Raw genomic sequence first — 16,153 nt, forward strand, 5'->3', positions numbered from 1 at the left:
TTGTCAGTAATTGACTTATTATTACCTATAGTGTAGAAGATAAAAGCAGTACAATTACAAGCCTCTAGAGGTTTATGACTCAGTTTGGGGAAAGCAAAATATGGATTATCAAACACCTACAGAATAAAATGGACCATACAGCACACTAAGCCAGGAATGCTACTCACTTGGTTATTCCTACCCAGCTCTCCAAAATCTTGATTTGAATGGTTAGGTAGAAGCAAGAATCTACAGTAAGTAGAACAATAACTAAAGAGTTTCATCAGTTTAGACTTTTATAAAAATGATAAAGATTTGTTATTGATGGTTAAATCCTTACTCTAATGGGAAATACACAATGACATAAAAGATACACTGAAGAATTAGTGTCAGTGTCCCATTCCTCCTCTTAACAAACAGCTGATCTCCCTTAACTGAGGTGGTCCGACAGAATAATTTTGTCACAACAGGGTTCCTTTTGTTGTTCTTGTTCTTTTTGTCCATATTGTTCTTGACCACTTCATGGTAGTCTGCTCTCGAGAATTTGCTTCTGCCTGAAACCTGTATAACAACCCAGGGCATTTTCTGTTTCTCTGCTATGAGTGTTCTGTTTATTGTGGTCTCTTTGGTAGATTTGTTCTCTTGCTAGATTAGTGGTCTTCTACCCTGGTGGTTACAATCTCCATAAGCTATGGTCATGAAGATAGTGTTTTAAAAACATCCTTAGCCAGATAAGTAACTTTCTTTTTAGAACTGGAACTGAAATCAGATCCACACATTTACACAGAATCATGCACTTCCTGTGTAAAGCCACTAAGCACCCCTTGCCCAGACCATTTTACCCCTAATGCCTCTTATTTGGATTATAAAAGAACAGAACGTGCATCATGCACTAGTATAGGTACAGAAAGACTTGTTTCTGGCAAGGGATACCTGGAGAGTTTTCATAGTAAAGATTGGATTTGAACTGAACCCTGAATGATGAGTAGGATTTTCATAAAATTAGATTGTGGAGAAGAGAAAATTTGGAATGGGAAAGGAAGGAAAACACCCAAAGTAAAGACGTGGAAAAAGGAACACACTGGGTGGGTATGTTTGGTTCCTTTGAAGAAGTAATGGGTATCTTTGCTGTGCAAAAGCTTTTAAGTTTCATTAGGTCCCATTTATTTATTTTTGTTTTTATTTCCATTTCTCTAGGAGGTGGGTCAAAAAGGATCTTGCTGTGATTTATGTTATAGAATGTTCTGCCTGTGTTTTCCTCTAAGAGTTTGATAGTGTCTGGCCTTACATTTAGGTCTTTAATCCATTTTGAGTTTATTTTTGTGTATGGTGAAACTTAAAAGCCTTTGCATAGCAAAGGAAACCATAAACAAGATGAAAAGACAACCCTCAGAATGGGAGAAAATATTTGCAAATGAAGCAACTGACAAAGGATTAATCTCCAAAATTTACAAGCAGCTCATGTAGCTCAATATCAAAAAAACAAACAACCCAATCCAAAAATGGGCAGAAAACCTAAATAGACATTTCTCCAAAGAATATATACAGATTGCCAACAAACATATGAAAGGATGCTCACCATTACTAATCATTAGAGAAATGCAAATCAAAACTACAATGAGGTATCACCTCACAGCAGTCAGAATGGCCATCATCAAAAAATCTACAAAGAATAAATGCTGGAGAGGGTGTGGAGAAAAGGGAACCCTCTTGCACTGTTGGTGGGAATGTAAATTGATACAGCCACTATGGAGAACAGTATGGAGGTTCCTTAAAAACTAAAAATAGAACTACCATATGACCCAGCAATCCCATTACTGGGCATATACCCTAAGAGAGCCATAATTCAAAAAGAGTCATGTACCACAGTATTCATTGCAACTCTGTTTACAAAAGCCAGGACATGGAAGCAACCTAAGTGTCCATCGACAGCTGAATGTAGAAAGAAGATATGGCACATATATACAATGGAATATTACTCAGCCATAAAAAGAAACGACATTGAGTTATTTGTAGTGAGATGGATGGACCTAGAGACTGTCATACACAGTGAAGTAAGTCAGAAAGAGAAAAACAAATACCGTATGCTAACACATATATATGGAATCTAAAAAAAAAAAAAAAAAGGTTCTGAAGAACCTAGGGGCAGGACAGGAATAAAGAGGCAGACGTAGAGAATGGACTTGAGGACATGGGGAGGGGGAAGGGGAAGCTGTGACAAAGTGAGAGAGTGGCATGGACATATATACACTACCAAATGTAAAATAGATACCTAGTGGGAAGAAGCCACATAGCACAGGGAGATCAGCTCAGTGCTTTGTGTCCACCTAGAGGGGTGGGATAGGGAGGGTGAGAGGGAGACACAAAAGGGAGGGGATATGGGGATGTATGTATATGTATAGCTGATTCACTTTGTTTTACAGCAGAAACTAACACACCATTGTAAAGCAATTATACTCCAATAAAGATGTGTAAAAAAAAAGAAAAAAGGACTTCCCTGGTGGTGCAGTGGTTAAGAATCCACCTGCCAATGCAGGGGACACGGGTTCAAGCCCTGGTCCGGGAAGATCCCACATGCCGCAGAGCAACTAAGCCCGTGCACCACAACTACTGAGCCTACACTCTAGAGCCCATGAGCCACAACTACTGAGCCCACCTGCCACAACTGCTGAAGCCCGCATGCCTAGAGCCTGTGCTCCACAACAAGAGCAGCCACTGCAATGAGAAGCCTGCACACCGCAACTAAGAGTAGCGCCCGCTCGCCACAACTAGAGAAAGCCCGCGCACAGCAATGAAGACCCGATGCAGCCAAAAAGAAATAAATAAATAAAATTAAGAAAAAGAAAAGGAAGTAATGGGAACATTTTGAGAGACCCTGTATTACATACATACAGACATACACACACACACACACACACACACACACACACACGAGAGTTGATGGTGTAAGATCCAATCCAAAACCCAGCAGCTTGAGACCCAAGAAATCGCCGATGTCCCAACTCAGGCCAAGGCAATTCCCTCTTACTCAGCCTTTTGACCTTTAATTGATTTGGATGCGGCCCACCCACATTAGGGAGGGTGATCTGCTTAACTCAGTCTACCGACTGAAAGGTGAATCTCATCCAGAAACACATTCACAAACACATCAGAATAATGTTTAGCCAAATGTCTGGGCACCCAGTGGCCCAGTTGAGTTGACACATAAAATTAACAATCACAGACTGATATCAGTGGAGTAAAATCAGTGGAAGCACCACTACAGAGGGTTAAGGATAACAGAGAGAATGATACAAAATGACATGGACAATTAGAAAAATATTGCAAAGCTTGATATTTCTGATTAATAAGTTTATATACTGGACTTACCATTTGGTTTAATTTTTAAGAAAAGTGTTTATTTTTTTCTCCCCTTTCAGATGTTAAATATGGAATAACTTTCGTCCTGCCTCTTTTTTGTACTCTCAAACAGTATTAATACAGGGTGCTTTCCCCATATCATTCTACTTGAGCCTAAACTGAAACTTTGAACTTTAAAAGTGATATAAATGTCATGGGCTCTTGAAATGAAAATGTAAAACGGTAACCATCTCCTTATTTAAAGTGAAATGTTTTTTCCCATAGTTTCTTATGTTTTTCCCTACAAAAAACACTTGCTATAATATCACCCAGCTAAGTTGACAATCATCTCTAAAGCCAAGCTTTGTAACTCTAGGGGTTTGTGACTTTGGATGTCACACTGGGGATTTGAGTATCAGTATGGTCCAAACATTCAACTTCGATGACCATGGCAAGTAGGAGTTATGGTTATGAGGATAGATTTTTTAGAAGAGAGCAAATATTTGTACAGTGAAAGTTACCACAGTCAGAGCCTACTTGAGGATTCTCATTTTACCAGATGCTAATAGCTTATGTGGCTGTAGAAGTTACCCCAGTGATGACATAGACTTTGGTTTCAATCCCACATGAAGCTGATGGCCACAGTTTATTGGGTCAGGTTCACCTTAATGAGTAAAATGCAACTTAATATTTGGAGGTTTCAAGTGAATCCCAAAAGTCTCATAGCAGAATAAGTTCTACACTTTGAAAAATATGTTTTTCATTCATTAGAGACCTATATTAGTTATTTTTGTGACATGTCTCTTTAATTGCTTTGAAACAACTAATACCTCTTTGCGGTGGTTATCTGGTTTAATCACCTCCAGTTACACAGCAATCCAGGTAGAGATGAAATTAAACTCTAAATTTATAAATAACACATAGTTTTTAGAGTATCTCTTGCCTATTTTTCAAGGGGTACAATCTTGTTAGACCAAAAAGTAACCCACACATAGAGGCAGAGGTGAAGAATCCTTCTAGGGCAGTATACCTTTCAGAATGAGAGAATAAAGCAGAGGTTGGTTTTGTGAATGTATTTTTGAGTAAAATGCTAAACTCATGGAATATTGAAGGAATTGCCCAAGTATGAAGATGGCCTTTGCCTTTTATCTTTAAACAGTTGTCCTCTGACCAGCACTGAATCTTTTTTAAAAATGTAGAGTACTATTTTAAAATTTCATGGCAATGCCCTTCTATTCTACCTGAAATGTGCTGATTTGGATAACTCCATCCTTGGTCTTCTGCAGTGGCGTGCTGATAAATGCTTAATGAGCAGCTCCTCAGGGGCGGTGGGGAGGGCTGACCTGTAACATTTGCCATTTTCCATGGTGTAAATTCTCCCACCATAGCCAGTTTCAGGCTGCCAGCATCATCATCAACCAGCTTGAGAATTCCTTGAGATTTCACCATCAACTCCTGTAAGCTGGTCCAGGCCATCCCCAGCATGTCACTGGCTCCCCTATATTATATTTCTAACACCTAAATACCACTACTCCCAATACATAAAATACCACCACCACCCCTTAGCTAACATATTACATCTGAAGTTTTGGGGATGTTTTACTTATCCACGGTGCCATGTGTCCCTGTTTTCTCTCCTAGCAACTTTAGATCTCTGATCACAGCAGTTTAACAAAATAACCTTATTTAACTTTTTTGTTATTGATAGGTGTCATGAGATATTTGGGACCACTCACTCCTTCAGATGAACCAAATGTTATAAAATGTTATCATGACTATTTTTTTAGTTACAATAAACTCTACTATTCAGTGCTTTTCATCTCCAGTATTGGTGACGGAGTTCTGTCTGGGATATAATGTAGAGAAACTGATAGCATGTTTATTCCCTATTGGGGAAATACTAGATAGGGGACCAGGAGCTGAGATTTATATTACGGAAGGGAGAGAATGCGTGAGTAAATTACAATCTTTATAAAAATTAAAGTAGATTACAATGAGCTTTTTGAGCATTTTAAGACTTTATAGAGTTGAGAAACTAGAAGTTAGAACAGATTCAATATGCAGTGCTGCTATCTTTTAAATGATTGTTCTTTCATTGTTTCCATAGCTCTTTAGAGAAAGAAAGATCTGATGATGTCTTTCTGTAGCATAGTTACAAGTGCTTTTTGTTTTATTTTGTTTACACGGTCTTTTAATACGGATTCCTGGTTTGGCAAAATGTTAAGTGGAAACAATTTCAAACTTCTGTAACTTAGATTTGTTGAGGCTGAGGTTGGTATTTCTTCACAAATACTGATGGCTTTTTCTTTTCTTAAAATAATAGAAGCTTAAAAAAAAGAATTGTGTAAAGAGAGAAGTGTATTTTGTTTGGCCTCACTAAAATACCACTTGGCTCCATCCAGCCCATATTTTCTGACTCTGATCATGCCCTGAAGCAGCGAAAGGGTAGAAGTTTTTAAAATGAGATTTGAATTTGGGTATTTGCATTCCTTTCAGTTTTTGATTATATTGTTAGCCCTAGTTGGTCCAGCACTGGGAAGCTTGAGTGAATTTCCTTAATGAAACTTAACAGTGGGGAATCTATGTTGTTCAAAATTTTCTTTGCTAGTGGCTAATCTGAAAAAGACTCCTTTTTTGATACAATTGCTTTTTTTAATGTGGTCTGCCTTCTCAACATACTGTTTATTCAGACAGTATTTATTGATACATGATAGACAATTTCATAAATAAAGGCAGGCTATTCAAGAATGGTGACATAAAAAAATTAAATGGTGACCCAAATTATATTTTTTAAAAAAAGGAATAGGTCAACTTCATTACTGGCTTGAACTAGTTAGGACATCCTGTGGGAAAGTGATCCACTTTTGTGACATAATCGATTTGTGCGTCACAAATAGAAATGGCAAGCCTAAAATTTGCACTGTATTTTTTCTATGCTTTGATCTTTGTTTTAAAGTAGAATACATCCTCCACAACTCAGTTGTGACCTCAGTCATCTCCTTCACATGGATATAGCAAAGCACCAAGGAAGCCTGTCCAGGGTCACACAGGGAGCGGAGCAGAGCCAAAGCTCATGCCAAGGAACTGCCTCTTCGTGCCGCCCTCGGCTAGTGCTAGTGTGCTAGTTGCGTGGTTTTGATAGTGGTCTTAATTGAGACTTTTCCCCCAAGTACTTGGCAGACTTAAAAAGCACATGTAAACAGTATACACATTCCATTTACTCTGAAATTGAGTTCCTTGTGGAATACAAATTAGCACCTGTGCTCCACCCACAGCCCAGCCTCCAGCAGGGGAGCCGTACAGATTGTGCAGAGGACATACAGTTTGCTGTCCAGCATCAGTAGCAACCTTTTCAGCACTGAAACAGTGGTGAGGCCCAGTGCTCTGAGTGACAGTTATTGTCGGCCTAATTCAATAAATACTTAAGGCTTCCCTGGTGGCGCAGTGGTTGTGAGTCCACCTGCCAATGCAGGGGACGTGGGTTCGTGCCCCAGTCCGGTAAGATCCCACATGCCGCGGAGCGGCTGGGCCCGTGAGCCATGGCCGCTGAGCCTGCGCGTCCGGAGCCTGTGCTCCACAATGGCAGAGACCACAACAGTGAGAGGCCCGCGTACCGCCAAAAAAAAATAAATAAATAAATACTTTTCTAAAATCAAGTACTATGTGAGGGGAGTGGGAAGAACATCAAAAGGAAAAATAGGAGGCAGAAAGAATGGAAGAAAAAGAGGAGAACTATGAAAAGGAGAGGGAGAGGAAAGAGGCACTGCTCACTGGGCTTTGAAGTCAGAAAGATGGATTCAAATCTCAGCTTTATACTTTCCCAACTCTACATTTCACTTAAATCTCGGACTGTTACCCAACTGTATTAAAGGTGAACAATAATGAGAAATCAGTATTTATGAAATAATGAAAATCCTTATTTATAATGGTGGTGGCCGGCTTATGCGTTCTTCTTTGCTGACTTCAGTGCATCAGTTAGGATTTGGTTTGGCTGCATTGTGACAGAGACCTATACAAAGTTTACTATACAAGATTTTATTCTGTCACATAAAGAAGTTCAGAGATAGGCAGTCTAGGGCTCTTAAGGTGGTTTCTTAAGTTGTAAAAGCCTTGGCTCCTTACGACCTTTTATTCAGCCATCCCTCATCTTCAGGGTTCGTTATGGCTGCTGGGGTTTGGCAATTACATCTTTGTTTCAGGGAGCAGAATGGATGAAGTACAGAAGGAGGGCTTTACCTTGTAAAAATCTCCTTGGAAAGGAGTTTTCCAGAGGTATCATATGACCCTCTGTTTACATTTCATTGACCAGAACTTAATCTAGGCCATACGTACCTACAAGGAGCCTGGGAAGTGTGGGTTCACTGGTTCTCCTCTTTTTTTTTTTTTTTTTTTTTTTGAGCTTTGTTTATGGGCTGTAGGGAGAAACACTGTAATCCTTAGAAAAATGTCTCGGAAGTTAATACTGTTATTATTAGTAATAATAATATTAACTCACATTTAAGGAGTCTCAGGTACTATGTTCAAAAATTTATATGAACCATCTCATTTTATCTTCCTTTGATGTAGGCGTTATTATACCTATTTAACAGAAAAGAAATTGTAGTTTGAAAAAGTTAAGTAGTTTGCCCAATGTTATGTCACTAGTAAGTGGTGGAGCTAGAGCTCAGACCCAGGCTTGTCTTTTTCTAGATCCCAAGCATTTAATCACTACTTTGTCTTGGACTTCTCAAGTTTTAACTTGATAGTTTATCCATGTCCACATGAGGTGTTTTAAAACCTTTTATCCTATTTGTGGTATTATCGTCTTCGGCTCTCCACACTTTTCACCCAACACACACACACACACACACACACACACACACACACTTCTCTCATGTATTTTTCTCAGATCTTTCAGTATTTCTATGCTTACGTAAAAGAATGTGACTTTTAATACTTGGTTAGTTCATTGTCAGTTGTCTTCCTGTATTTTGGTCAGGAGTCTGCTCTTCGAGTTTTTGGCAGTTTATTTACTGAGCACTCTCTTTCTCCCAGATGCAGCCCTAAAAGCTATTGGGGAGAACAGGGTGAGTAAGAAAGAGTCCCTACCCTGAAGGCATTTACAGTATAATTTTTATAGAATGGATTTTAGGGAAGCCTCTTAACGTCAGATTATACTATTACACACCATGTAAATCACAACTGACTGACCTAGATGTACACACCCATTTGTCCTTATAATTACAAGTGATTCATCGTTACCTCAAAATGACCACCTGTTCCTTCAAAACATTCCTAAGAAATTACGTAGAGTAAGTAGGCAATTCTATTTTCATACTCTTTGTATTTTCCCCTTAAATGACATGGCTAATATTATTGTAGTAATAAGACCTTAATCTTAATATACATAAAGAGAATATTAAATTGACTATAATACCTATTATGTTGAAATGTATATTAAAAAATGAATTTCTATTTTATGACATTTAAAATAGTGGCAGAAATAATATACATACAAGTATATTAGAAGCTCAAATCAAACGGGGACTAGTGTCACATTTGAGACCAGAGCCTGCCAATAGAAGCCTGTGTAGGGTTTATTGTTGGTGTACGTTTTTACAAGATCAGAGAAGAAAGATATTCCACCTGATAGGTTATGAAAAAGGGAGCATTACCCAGGGATGTGAGGTTGACTCCGTCCTACAAGACTTCCATTTAATCCAGTCTTTGTACCTGGAAATCGGATATTGAGAGAAGTGACAGACAAGGATTCTTGTTCTGGCCATTTCTCTGCTTTGTTTCTAGTGCACATTCTACTTAAAGTTATTTTTTTTTAAAGAAGTCATCTTTCACCCTATTTGGGATCTACTTAAAAATTATTTTGCTCTGTTTCCTGATTATCTACAGAAACATTTTGTTTCATAATGGAAAGGTGAATTTTTAATCAGCATAAATATACCATCTGCCCCTGGGGTCTGCCTAGATGCATTCATTCCTAGTCTTTAAGGTACTTTGTTAACAGAGCTCTATCAGTTCTTTTTTGCTTAGGTTATTTGGCGTATATCATGTGTCCTGACATTTATCAGTAATGAGTCTCCAGGCTCTCCCAATAGTCCTTTTTATCTTGACCTAATTAACTTTATCTGATCATGGAAAACTTATATTTTCTAATTATCCTTGAGATAATGGGCTTCATTATTGCCTTGAATGAATTTTACATTGCAAACTTAACACCATTTTGTTCCTAATGATAATGAAAAATAGCACTTGCATCGAGTTTTAGAATTAAACAGAATTTTTAAAGGCCTTTCTACATTACTTGCAATCCTTACTGCAAAACTGAGGGAAATGATTTATGCTCATTCGTGGTTTCATGTCACAAGGGATTCTGCAGTAAACATGACAGACATGGTTTCCTCCCTCCTATCACTTTATGGTGGAGAAATGTTTATTATGAATGAAGTAGGCATGTTTTTATAAGAAATCTATAGGGCTTCCCTGGTGGCACAGTGGTTGAGAGTCTGCCTGCCGATGCAGGGGACACGGGTTCGTGCCCCAGTCTGGGAAGATCCCACATGCCGCAGAGCAGCTGGGCCCGTGAGCCATGGCCACTGAGCCTGCGCGTCCGGAGCCTGTGCTCCGCAACGGGAGAGGCCACAACAGTGAGAGGCCCGCGTACCGCAAAAAAAAAAAAAAAAAAAAAAAAAAAAGAAATCTATAGCCCAGAGAACTTAAGTGTCTTGCCCTGAGTCATTGTATGTGATAGAATTTGTCTGGGTGTGTGATCAATAACCAAACTGGAAAGGAAGTAAGAAGGAGATTGTAAAGAGTCTTGGAAAACTGACCGAAGGGTTGGAATGTTTTTTCTATAGATAACAGGTAGCCATTAGAGGCTTTGGATTGGAGTGGAAATGTAGTCAAAGCTTTTAGAAAAAAAAATTCTGATAGTGAGGTACCATTCAGTGAATAAGGTTGTAGAGATGTGGAACAACTAACTGAGAAACTATTAATAATTATATGTTTAAGAGAAAGCCCTGAAATAATGGGATGAATGATAGGCTGGGATGGGACAAATAGAGGAGACACTATAATGAGAAAATGCGGGAGGACTTGGTAGCTGATTACATAGAAGGAAAAGAGAAGTCAGTGGTGTTTGAAAGAAAAACTTGGTAATAACCGATAGCAGTTAAGAGCAAAGTGCATCAGTGAAGAGAAGCCCGAATGTCCATCCAGGGGGCTTCTTTCTAAGATCCTATCTTTGATGACTGTATTTCCTAAAGCCAGGAACAATGTTCCTTCCTGCTGTCTTCATTCTGCATCCAATCTAAGCGTTGCTTCCTCTCTTCTGGTCTGTCCTGAGGGAAGAAGGAGAAATTCTCCCAAAGATTTGAGATTACGAGAAAACGGAGCGAAGGTTTTTACTCCAAAGTGGGTCTCTCCCTGCATGTGTGAAATGATAGGACCGCTAGACAGGTGTGTGCCATGTACGGAGTGTTGACTGAGTGGGTTGCTTCCTAGGCATTCTTTGTCGACCACAACTCCCGTACCACCACTTTCATCGATCCCCGGCTCCCGCTTCAGAGCAGCAGACCCACGAGCGCGCTGGTGCATCGACAGCACCTGACCAGGCAGCGCAGCCACAGCGCAGGCGAGGTGAGTCCCCGAGCCTTAGCGACCGACCTGTTGGCTGATAGGAGCACGGGATGTGGGGTTTATGGAATCGTGCTGGCTCTTTCTTATTGTTTTGTTTTTCTAGTTTGATTTAGAGACTATCATTTGGAGGCTGAAAGTGTTGGAATGTTAACGGGGCTTCTCTGGAAACTCATAGAGCCTAAATGACAGGTTTAAAAAGCAGGACATGTGAGGAAAGGTTGAAGAAATTAGAGATTTAGAAAAAAAAAAATTCAGTGGATGGTGAGAGGGAATTCATAATGCAATACAGTGTTCAGAAGAGGATGATGATGAGCCCTTTTGCATACCTAAGAGCAGCTTCATAGGAAGAAATGAATGTAACTTTTTTAGGGGATTAAAATTAGGTTAAAGATAGGGAAGTTTCTTAAGTGAGGATTGCTGGATTAGATTAAAATCTTCGGCCAATGCTATGGGGTTGTGGCATCCTCACTAATATTCTTTAAAGTTAGGATATGTAGGAGGGTTGATTTATGTACTCTTAAGTGCTCAGAGAAAATGGGTGGCATTAAGAATTACTAAAAGCTCTACCATACTCTATTACACTTTGCTAGTTTGCAGTGTCCCGTGGTAACCACATGAGGGCTCTAATAATCTAACCAGAAAAAAAAAAAGAAAGAAAAAGAAAAGAAAAGAGAAAAGAAATAATCTCTTCCTGTTTCCCTTTTTCTGTAGCAGGCTAAATAAATAAAAGAGGAATGTTTTAGGTCACATATTTTCTCCTTAGTACAGACTTATGCTTTGAATGTCATATATTATCACTTGATATACATTGTTTCTAAAAATTCCCTTAGACAAGAAGAATTAAGATTCTTTTCCTGCATGCCTTTTCCACGTTCCATCTATGTGCATATCATATTTTCAGTATTATATTGTATGTCAAATATTTTTGTAGCTTCTATTATAAGAAAAGATTATGAATGTAATAAATAACTGGATTTGATTCATCAAAATTCCACTCTTGGAATTTCCCCTCATGATTTACATACTGGCTCTAATGATTATGTGTGTTTGCTGGTTGTAAGTGAAGACATAGAAGAGTACACACAAGAGGCTCACATAAAAATGATCTATAAATCTATTGCAGGATGAGGTATGCACAAAAATATTCATGTTTTATGAGTAGCTAATAAATCTCTACCTGGCTGTCATATAAAACATTAGTGGTGAACTGGATGATGCTAATAGCATTCATCTCAAAAGCAGAACAGACCTCTCACCTTTGGACCTTGTGCGTGATATGTAGCATATTAGTGCCCTGCCTGGTTTTATCACGCAACCAGTGCACTTTAGATGCGTGCCTTATTTGACTTCACAATATGACGCTGGCTGTTCAGTCTGACCAGGACTACGTGCATGAGATTAGTAGCTATACTTACATTTTCTTTCAACTCCTCCGCCTCAGAACTTGAATTATTTTCATAGTCTAGCAGTAGGGATACTAAGGTACACATTAAAATTTGAATGAGGACTTCTCTTCTTCTTGACGGAAACTGATCAGTGGAACAGAGACAACCCCATGAAGACTCAGCATTCAGTCTCAGCGTTGTTAAACCCTTGAGGGGAATGTGCTTTCTGGCCCAGCTGTCGGAAGCACGCACATCCTGCAGTAATACACACTTTTATCACGGCTTGCCCACTGATAATGGTCTGTTTTGATGGTCTGGTTTGAAGATGCAGGCTGTCAAGGAGAAGACCTTTGGCTGTTCTGAGAAATGATGACACAAGGCAACTTACTGACAGGAGGGAAAGTATATGTTGGTAGATTGAAATGATAAGTTTGGTGACTGACAAGGTATAGTTAATGATAGAATCTCCCCCAAGAGGGGCTGACTTCATTTCTCAGAGCCAATAACTCAAGAGAAGCAGAGTGGGAAATTTCTAGTTACGTTCACGTCTTCCCAGCCATTCTCTTAGACTTATTTAGCAAATATTCCAGGTAGTAGAAATTTTGGTATCTCTTCCATCCAACAAATGAATACTTACTAAACACCTGTAGTGTAGAAATGTGGTTGGTGTGAGGGATACAAGTAAATAATGTATGTTCCTGTGTTCTTATTAAGGAGAAAATATATAAAACTAACCATAATCCAGATGAATAACAATACAAGCAAAAAATGCTTTATAGACTGTTAATAATGGCAGCTGCTTTAGAAATGTACCCCGAGTGCTGTGGGTGCTCAGAGAAGGTGACATTTAATGTCAGCTTGAAGGGAAGGGAAGGCTTCATCGAGGAGGGGCTGTTTGAACTACACATTGAAGAATGAGTGAGAACATTCTTGAAGGATAAACAAGCAGTCGAGGGTGGGGATGCTATTTCCAGCTTTAGGGCCTTTAGAAAAACCCTCACTGAACACCTAATGGATGCAGTATGATAAAATGGTTGTGAGGGTTTGAATGGGTGGGAGTAGAAACTGTATTTTAAAAGTACCAATTTATAAATCCAGGAGGTTGTTTTGCCTTTTGTTCTCTTACTCTCTTATTCGACTGTTCTACTGTTGTCTTAAAAGACTTCTGTAGTATGGGGGGAAAATGCTAAAACAGAAGCTGAAGCAGTGTTAGAGTTTTCTGGTAAGACTATTAAATGGGCGTCTTTATTTATCTCCTTGTATGTATGAGTTTCTAAGTCTATAATCAGTACGTAACTAATTCAGGTTGAGGCAACCCTATTTAGCTCCTCCACACCTGCTGTCATTAGCTTGCTGGTGTGGGAGGTTCAAACCAGAAAGAGCTGTTGTACTGGGTGCTCTAATAGGCATGTAAAATTGCTTCTGAGGAGATAATATCCAACTCGGAAACCCACATGAAGACTGCTGCTCTTCAACCCCTCTTCTGCTGAGGCAGGGAATTCCCTGACCTGCCTTGGCCAAAAGAAGGTGTATCCTGGCACTGCCCGATGAATTTTGTACCACCTGAGTGTTCTCTCTGATTGTATTTTTGCAGGTTTGTGTTCTGTCAGGTAGAAGTTATTCCTGAGGAACAGTTATTCAGCATCTACATATCCAAGAGGTGTAGGCATTTTGAGCTACTCCTGTACCACTTGGTCAACAGTTACTGCCCTGGCCCCTCTCAGGGACATTATACCCCAACCCATCCCCTCAATTCAGCAACTGAAGCAGAGCTTTTGAGAGTCCTGTGTCAGCTCTTCAGCTAGCCTCTGTTCTGATCAGCTGGTACTTAACAATGCTCATTGTCAAGTGTTATGAACAACTTGGCTTGGGGTACTGATTTAAAGTATTCTAGGATTTGGTGCAGAGCAAAAACACTGCTTGTGTTTGCAGGTAGGAGAAGATTCTCGACATGCAGGACCACCAGTTCTTCCCAGGCCATCGAGTACGTTCAATACAGTCAGTAGGCCACAGTACCAGGACATGGTTCCAGTGGGTATGTCATCTCTTTCCCGAAATCTTTATCTTTGCTTTTCATGTCAGTGTGTACCATGCATTATCTGCTGATACACTTCCCTATTGTCAGCCTGCTACATTTGCCCTGTACTGAAAAACTGCTGCATTATCCCTAAGAAATCGATTTGAGTCTCAAAACACTTATGTCTTGTAAAATCCTATAGGATGAGAATTTTTTCTACTACTCTACCTTACCTGAGTAGAACTATTATATTAGATTGTTGAAGTTAAGGAAAAATAAGTTCTTAAGGCAGCGGTATTCTGTGGTCATTTTAAATTAGGCATTTGGACAAGCATTTATTTAGTATATATCTAATGCTTGAGACAGAGTTTAAAAGGTTTGTGAGCCTCACAAAATAAGAAAGCAATGATGTCACGTTCTTAAGGGGTTTTGTAGCAAATGCAAGACAGCAAAAGTCTCCAAAATTGTAAAATAAAAATAAATGAATGTAGGCAAATTGGCCTAAAGAACAACTTGAGTTATTCGTAAAATGATGAGGTTGAAGTAGATCAGTTTTCAAACCTAGAGCCCCTAAGGCAGGTGGAGTGGACAGACTGGCAGGAGGCCAGATGGGCTCCCTGTTCCATCTTAAATTTGAGCAGCTCTCCATTTGTCTTGTTTTGCTTTAAACTTTTTACTTTTTTAAGAAAGACTTTACCGTGAAATATAATGCAGTGCCCATGTCCTAAAAAGTTCGACAGTCACTGAATAAGAAGAAACCTTGGGTAGAAGTTGAACAGTCTATGTTTTATTATGCTGTTACTCATATGAGACTAAATGCTGCACATAGAATTTTAAAGTACTATAAAATTGTGGTTTAAAAAGTTATCTAGTCTCTGATCTTAGATAGAATGTAAAAACTGCTGACAAAACCTCAATTATAAAAATGTTTTTATTATTTATATGTGGTGAAATGTGCAGTTAGGAACACTTTGAGTTTGACAATGGGATTCCATGTTAGCAGATAGTATTTTTTTTAATTTTATTTACATTTTACTAAAATTAGCATGATGCAGCTAAAATTTGAAGTGGCAAATGTCTAGAGAATTATATTTCTTTTGAGTGATATTTTGTTAAAGTAAGGCATGTTTCTTGATCATATTTATGAGCACAAAGTATTGACTGAACTAGGATCTCTGATGTTTGAGAATTCAGACACTCAGTTCTGTAATTTAAATATATCTGTATTTCTGATTATAAATAAATGTAATCAAGATGAATTATCTTAAGCAAATTACTTTCTTGACAAAAGTGTATTAACAGAGCCTTTAGTAAACGTTAATTAAATTTAAAATTTTTGTAAACATTAGCCAGCCTTGACTAATATATAGATTTTCCTTTTAAAATATTATGTACATAATTGATGATGCTGGTTGTATTGTAGCTGTTGGTGTAGTTGGTTTGGTAAAGAGCTACCCTGTGGCTTAATGGCATTTATTTCCACATAGAATTTGGGAATGGTTTGCCTCTGCATATTGGTAGGTGCTGCTGGCAACTACGGTATTTTAGCAACTCTTGTTCTACCTGTTTACCTCTGTAGGTGGCTGACATTTAATCAGAAGATGGTTTTCCATTTTTAACAATTGCTTATAAGGTTAATTTTGGTAAGCAGTAGCATAAAACAATCAGTATCTAGAATCTTGCTGGTGATCTCATCTTGCAATTTGATAATAAATATGGCTCATCAGATGAGTTTAATGAGTGCTTAAGTCAATCATACCTAACAGATCTAAGTCCAATACTCATATAACAGGATAGACAG

General features: G+C 38.7%; 1 protein-coding gene across 2 annotated transcripts in view; it reads left to right on the top strand.

The window, feature by feature from the left end:
* Positions 1-16,153, top strand: part of HECW2 (HECT, C2 and WW domain containing E3 ubiquitin protein ligase 2) — a gene marked incomplete at both ends in the record, with an annotated part of 235,382 nt that overhangs the window by 140,825 nt on the left and 78,404 nt on the right. For both annotated transcript variants that reach the window (XM_079710019.1, XM_079710018.1), the window contains 2 exons: positions 10,816-10,950; positions 14,268-14,370. In XM_079710019.1, coding sequence (XP_079566145.1) covers positions 10,816-10,950; positions 14,268-14,370 — 238 coding nt within the window. The remainder of the gene's footprint in view (positions 1-10,815; positions 10,951-14,267; positions 14,371-16,153) is intronic.

The sequence above is a fragment of the Hyperoodon ampullatus genome (genome assembly GCF_949752795.1).
Source record: "Hyperoodon ampullatus genome assembly, chromosome: 8".
In the NCBI taxonomy this organism is placed as follows: Eukaryota; Metazoa; Chordata; class Mammalia; order Artiodactyla; family Ziphiidae; genus Hyperoodon; species Hyperoodon ampullatus.